The sequence below is a fragment of the Ixodes scapularis genome, unplaced genomic scaffold (assembly GCF_016920785.2).
Source record: "Ixodes scapularis isolate PalLabHiFi unplaced genomic scaffold, ASM1692078v2 PGA_scaffold0__279_contigs__length_252992795, whole genome shotgun sequence".
Classification (NCBI taxonomy): Eukaryota; Metazoa; Arthropoda; class Arachnida; order Ixodida; family Ixodidae; genus Ixodes; species Ixodes scapularis.
In genome coordinates, this window is record NW_024609835.1 from 125117265 (window position 1) to 125124505 (window position 7241).

A 7241-nucleotide genomic window follows, 5' to 3' on the forward strand; every position below is an offset into this window, starting at 1 on the left:
TTCTTCCGCCTGACTGTTCCACCAAAGTGAGTGCGACGGACTACCTGTGCTACCATTGCTTCATGCACATCACTAAGGAGATCTCGATGCGAAGCTCAGAGCAGTGTCCTGACATATTTGTGCCAGCTGAAGAAGCAATTGAAGATCTAAATCGCAGCATACTACCTACAGATGTGTCGCCGCTGAGACAACCAAGCGTCGTAAGAAGTCGGGACAGGCCTGCCTATGTCAAGAGAAAGCAGACAGAACTGGAGCAGGTTGCTGTCAAGAATATACGCTCAAGGCTACGTATTGCGTACGACAGGGACGCACCATCGGGGTCGTCCGAACCAACATGCTCCACATGCACTGAGTGGGTGGACAACTTTCGGCAGGCCTTTGAAACCGCCACCTCTCTCCGGGAACGTTGTCAACTGCTTACACTCCTGCCGTCAACACTGACGAAGAATGAGGTTCAAAAGATGATTCCACAGGCCTCAATGTACCTCATCAGTAAATCCCGAAAACTCAAGGAAAAGCATGGCGTGTGGTATGAGCCGGATCCTTACACGAGGTGCAAGGTGAGCCCTGAGAACCTGTCTGCTGCCCTAGAGTACTTCACGAAAGACGAGCTACAATGTTCGCGCCAAAGTCCCAACCAGAAGGACGTCATCTCTGTCAGGCTCAACGGAGAGAAAACGTTCGTGCCAAAGCGCTTCATGACACGCTCAATACGAGAGGCCTTCCGTATATACAAAGACAAACGACTTGATCGAGCTTACCATCAAAAGACTTGTCACAGGGCCTCAATCCAAAAAGCCGCCTCCAAGGTCCCGCTTCGCGTGCATCCCCTACATTCATAACATTTCGCATCGACTGAAATCAATAGCTCAGGGCTTCAACACCAACGTGGTTTTCTCGTGTAAGTTCAAATTGGCATCTATTTGCAAAAAAGTCAACAGCCCCGGACCGGCGCCCTCTTGCCAAAAGAACCACAAAACCTGTTACGTTCCTTGCCGCAAAGAGTGTGTTTACTCAATACCTATGTCCTGTGGCGCCCGATACATCGGCCAAACAGGGCGCTGCTTAAACGACCGCCTGAGAGAGCACGCGAACGAGGTTAAAAAAGCGGTCTCCGACGGTTCAGAGGTCATTCACCACCCGATCGCCAAACACGCATCGGAATGTACTTCCTGCTCGGCCGTCCTTCCCTCTACTACAAGAATCGGGGGTCACCCCTCAAGGTATGGTCGGGAGATTCTGGAGGCCTTCGCCATGTGTCGATCCAAGGACAACATCGGCTCCCCTTCCATTGCCCTTTCGGGGAAAGAGACAAGATTTCTTAGTTCGGATCTATCTCCCCCGACGTTCCCGACAGCGACGACGCACCCTTGACGGCATAGTGCTCCTCCTTTCCACCCCCCTTTTCACCCCCCTCCCCTTTTTTTCCTGTATATAAGCAAACTCTTGGTGTTATTAAATGTTGTTGCCAGTTGGAAGTTTGTGTTTGTCTGACCTTTCTCGTTTTCTTCCTCAAGTTTACTACAAAGACAAGCATCCCGATTCCGGCGTTGGGCTAACGAAATTTTATTCTTTGCGCCCTAGATGGGTCCAATGTATTCCACACCAGGAAGTGTGCGTTTGTGTGCGCTGCGCCAATTATTATCTTTGTATTGCCGCTCTAGAGAACGTTACAGGCTCAACATTCAACACTGGTGAAATGAACTCGGCATTTCTGTGCGACCCAGCAACAGAACTGTGCCTTCAAGGAGACTGTGATCACTGCCCAAAAGGCCAGTTTCTTACACTCCAGGAACTTGATATCCCGGAGGATGAAGAGATTGTGCTTGCAACATGGGAGTCCGGAGACCTTGTGAAAAAAACTTTGGAACCTGAGACTTTCCTAAAAGTCATCCAAGTGACGGTTGGAAGTTGGGTACTTCACAACCATATCCGGCAAACGCAAGGTAAAGCGATCTACGATGAAAAACAGTGCATGCAACGCGGGAGCATTGTCTTTCATTTTGACTTTGCTGAAAACTGGACCATCGTGCTTCCTGACGAAGTGCAAGCATATCACTGGAAAAAAAAAAAAACAAGTTTCGATATTTACATGTGTAGTGACGACAAGAAAATCTACAAACAGCTTTGCCATCATCAGTGAGGACCTGTGTCACGACGCCGCTCACGCTTGCTTGGCTCTAGAAAAAGTGAAGGAGTGGGTTGAAGACAACGTTGCGGTATACTCGTACGTGACGTACGTAAGTGACGGCGCCGCCAGTCATTTCAAGAATCGCTACCAGCTTCCCCAATTTGCAAAGGACGATTGCCCACAAGCCCAGTGGTTATTTTCTGCATCTGGACATGGGAAAAATGCATGTGACGGAGTTGGCGGACTCGTGAAGCACCAGGCCACGCTGAACAACCTGAGAAAACGTTCAGTAAGCGCAATCCAGACGGCCAGGACAATGGTGAGCGTTCTATCAAAGAAACTGAAAGGCGTGCATCTTGTATATCTGGACGAAAATGAGGTTGTTCGGTATCGTGAACAAAAAAAAAAGAAGAGTGGCTGACGGTGCGCGCCTTCCCTGGCATTCAGTCTTGGCACGCGTGGCGGCTCAGCAAGTCATCAACAGAAGGGACCTGTGACGTATATGTAGCACGGACAGTCGGATCTGCTTGGAAGCAACTTTATTAAATGGGTACAGCGAGGAAAACCTTAGCGTAAAGTGCCGAATTTGATTTCCCAAGGACTGCTCATTTTGAATGCAGGGACATCTTATTTATCACATTTTTCTTCACGGGGTATTTAACGTACTGTTTTTGTTGGTGGTTACTAATAATTTTTATCTGATCACTATAAAAAAATTCCCAGAATGTTATCCTCGAGCAGGATAAAATATATCGGCTGGCCACGATTCATTCATACACCGAGAGCATCGAAGCTGCTCCAGTTAGGCACTATGGCATCCGTCACCTGAAATTGTTTGTAATCGTAAATACACAGCCAACCTAAATATCTTACTATTATATCTTTGTTTTTGTGTGTGGAAGTAAAGTTATTTATTTTACTCTAGATGTAAAATATACCGGAAGGTACAACTTCACACTGCATCATCTTTTCTCAAATCATTAGTCTCTAATATGATACCACTTTGTACGCTTATGTAAAATGCTGTATATAGTTTCTCCTCCCTTTTACTGTGTGAGCGATCGCTCTTTTTATCAATGACCTCATCTGAATAAATGTATATAAAAGATTTGTGCAAGTTTCATGAAGCTGGAATTCAGAGTCACTTCTTGTATAGGACACTGCTAAGTGTAGGCTTTGAAAAAGGACCCTACTTTGGGGAGTTGTTTCTTCTTTCACAGTGCAATGATGCAACATGTTTTTAATAGAAATGAATGCCGAAATAGAGTATAACGGGGTACCCAAATTTAAAAAAAATCGAAGGTGGTGTTTTTTTTTTTATTCGCATTGGAATTTTTCTTAGTTTGATTTTTCCCATGTTTGCCTAAATATATTGTAACTATTGTGTCACTCAGATACCTTATTTATTTTTTCAATAATAGTCATATATTAGTAAAATAATGTCTGCAAGTTATGTAATAATGATTAAATTATTTCATGAGATACAGATTTCCAAAGTTTGCCATTTGTCGTTCGAGCAGGCATGTTTGCCAATTTTTAGAAAACTAAATAAATTTTTAATAAATATTATTACTTTATATTACAAGCAAGTTGTACCCATAGTTTGTTTGTAAAAAGTTTTAAAATTCTCCTCATTTTATTGTTTTAATTATTCACTTTCAAACTTGCCCCCTCCATCAGTGCGCGTTATTGCAACTGTCCACCTCTCCCTGCCTTACGATTTTTCTTGTCTCCAAATTTTTTTTCTGGTCAAAACTAAGTGTGGATTCGTTTATACCAGACACTAGACAATGTCATATAAAAACATCAGTTGATTTAAAAATGTCGACCAGCCACCCTTTGGTCGATCTTATCTGAAATCACCCTATTAACTCGGAGAGCGCGAGCCATATCGCAGCAAGTTCTGCTGTGGTCGTGTCGGTACAGTAGCTCAATTTGGCTGTAGAAGATTGATTAGATTCTGGTATGATGTAAGCAGCTGTGGTGGATAAGTCTTTCCTGCTTCCATCGGTATATATGTGCTTCATGTTGCAATAGGACTGGATGACGTCATTTGCGATGTCGCGTGCCACGATATCGGCGACGTGGCCTCGTCGTGGGAGGTCCATGATCTCTGTTGTTATGTGGAGGTGATCGTTCTGCCGGTGTGGAGGGGGGAGGGGAGGGATGTTCTCTGGGTAGCCGACGTGGTCAATGAAGCGTTTCATGGTCTTACCGAGGTAGGAGTGATGGCTTAGTAGTATGCTGTCAATGAGTGTCTCGCATGATGGTACTCTGAGCAGTCTGGCTGCGTGAAGTAGTGTTCTCTCTTGTGATTGTGTTTTTAGTGGTGAGTCACCTGCCTCGACTATAGTGGAGACGTTATGTGACGAGCGTGGTAGTCCGAGACAAATCCTGAGTGCGTTGCGGTGAAATGTCTCGAGAGTTTTCCATTGAGAATCCAGAATCTCCAGCAGGGGGAGGGAATATAATATTCGGTTGACGATAAGGCCGCGATACAGCGTAAGCATGACTTGTTGACTGGCACCCCAGTTGCGGCCTCCTATTCTTCGGATAGCGCCAAGTAATTTGCGGGCCTCATTTAGTGTATGTTTGACGGCTGGGCGCCAATTTCCTCGGTCGTCAATGATTGCACCAAGATATCGCACCTCAGTGCTTCTGCGAATCCGTTTGCCATCTACGCGTAGCGAGCTGAATTTTCCTTTAAGTCTAGCTCTTGGCCGATAGCTCAACGCCGATGTCTTTGTTACTGACAGCGTGAGACCCGTGTGGTAGAGAAATGCGGCTGTTGTGTTCAAGGACTGTTGGAGTTTGGCTTGTATTGTAGTCGAGATGCGCGTTGGCCCCGTACACCAGAGCGCAACATCGTCTGCATAGATAGCGCAGTTGACTGCGATTGTGTCACCTTTAGGAAGCGCAGAAGGTAGGCCGGCCATCACTATGTTAAATAGCAAGGGACTTAAGACGCTTCCCTGTGGTACTCCCTGGGAAGAGTCGCGGGGCGAACTTGTATGCCCAGCTATTTTTACATGGAAGGTTCTTCGTTGTAAAAATGACGCAATAAACTTGTACGTTCTCCCTCTGACACCGATATGACGAAGGCGCTCCATAATCACGTTGTGTGGAAGTGCATCAAATGCTCGGTGAATGTCTAGAAAGACAGCATGAAGAACGTGTTTTTGTGCCTTGGCTTGTTCTAGTGATGATGTCAGATTTCCAATCGAGTCCGCTGTTGAGCAGCCCGCGCGAAACCCTGATAGCTGTGGTGGTAGCGCTTGTGCGTCTTCAAGTTGCCAGCTGAGCCGTCGGTGGATCATCCGCTCTAAAAGCTTGCAGACACAGGAGGTTAAGGAGATTGGACGGTAAGATGTTATGATGGCTTTCGACTTGCCTGCTTTTGGGACGGCTACTACAGTAGAATGTAGCCAGGAGGAAGGAAGCTCGCCGGATCGCCAAATCACGTTGAGGTACTCTAGAAGAAGGGGTCTATCCGTAGCGTCAATGTTCTTGAGGGCTTGGTTTGTAATGCCGTCGGCTCCTGGGGCACCCTTGCGGCGACAGCGAGTCAGGGCATAGTCTAGCTCTGGGTTTGTGAAGTCGTCGTTTATAGTGGCTAGGGTGAAATATGGGACTGGAGGCTTTGGCGCTGGAGGTTTTTCTTGCGGTGGAGATACAGGCCTTGAGAATTCGTCAGCGAATTTTTCTGCGAGGTTAGCCATAGTAAGGTTGTCTTTTATCGCTATCTCAGCAAAAGGATATGCTTGAGATACAGGCTCAAGTAAGCATCTCACAGTGGTCCAAGGTAGCCTCGACCCCGAATCAGTTTTAAGCGATTCGCTTCGAAGTTGCCATTGTTGTCTGCCTAGGCGTCTGGTATGACGACGTAGTTTTGCGTCTATTCGCCTTGATTTTGTCCAGTCGGCGGGGGCATTTGTGCGTCTCGCAATTCGCTGAGTTCGTCGAGAGGCAGCGCGGATTTCGAGATATAGAAGGTCAGGAACTGGGTTGTTCGCGGGTAGGGTGACTGTTTTGGTGGCTTTAGAGATAGCTACACATATTGCATCTTCCAGTGGGATGCTACCCGTGCCAGTGCTTTTAAAGAGTTTTGCTAGTATTTGTCGATACATATCCCAATTCGTTACTGTATGTACACGATGTTTTGGTGCGAGGCCGCAGCGGGGAGTGAGGTGAATTGGAATATGATCTGAGCCCCATGTGTCGGGCTCGAGACTCCAGACTATCTCTATTTCAGGCGATACCAAAGTGAGGTCTAGGACGCTTGCTTTTTCAAGGTTGGGCCGTACTAGTGTAGGGTCTCCGGTGTTCATGCAGCGGAGGTTCAAATCAGCGATGATGTCCAAAAGTATGGTGCCGCGTCGCGTAGTGCTGTCGCTTCCCCATGCTGGATGGTTTGCGTTGAAGTCGCCACACCAGATGATGGGTCCAGAACAGCGTGCACGAATTTTCCGATTGCGTTAGGATTCCAAGGTGTATTTGGTCGAACATAGGTGGATATGACAGTAACTTCCTGCTTGGCTATTCGTATGATTGCCGCGACGTGTTCGTCATATGTAGAGTTGAAGTCTTTCAAAGGTATTTCTTTTTGACAGATTGATTTTTTTATGAATAAGGATGCACGAGATTTTCCATCGGGGTGAATTGTATCACTGTGGTACTGGACATATGGGGAGAATCGGTGAAGCCCTTTAGGTAAGTAAGCCTCTTGTAGTGCGAGAACATCTGTTTGCAGTGTAAGGAGGCGGCGCCGAAGTTCAGGTAGGCGAGGACGAAGGCTGTTTACATTCCATTGTAGTATAGTTGGCAAAGGTTTTATGCCCTTGGCCTTCTTCGTTGATTGTCGTTTAGCTATTGGAGCAGAAAAGTGAAAGCATTGGGCTTCGTGGAGGCGTTATAGACCTTTTAGTGCGAGTATGACGTGCTTGAGAATAGTTCAGAACGCCATTGAAATAATGGACTCTAATGAAAGGACTGCTGTGATCACTTGGTGGAGCGTTGATGGTGGTGGTATTGTGTCCAATATTTTTCGAAGGACGGAGAAAATTAACGGCACTATCACTTTAATCAGTGAGGTAGGTGCTCTTCCATTCGC

The 7241-nt window shown here is 46.5% G+C and overlaps 1 protein-coding gene across 1 annotated transcript in view; it reads left to right on the forward strand.

Annotated features, from left to right (window-relative positions):
- Positions 1–6405, forward strand: part of LOC121837332 — a 45368-nt gene extending 38963 nt beyond the window's left edge. Inside the window, exon 2 of the mRNA XM_042292931.1 lies at positions 6384–6405. Coding sequence (XP_042148865.1) covers positions 6384–6405 — 22 coding nt within the window. The remainder of the gene's footprint in view (positions 1–6383) is intronic.
- The last annotated feature ends 836 nt before the right edge of the window (positions 6406–7241 follow it).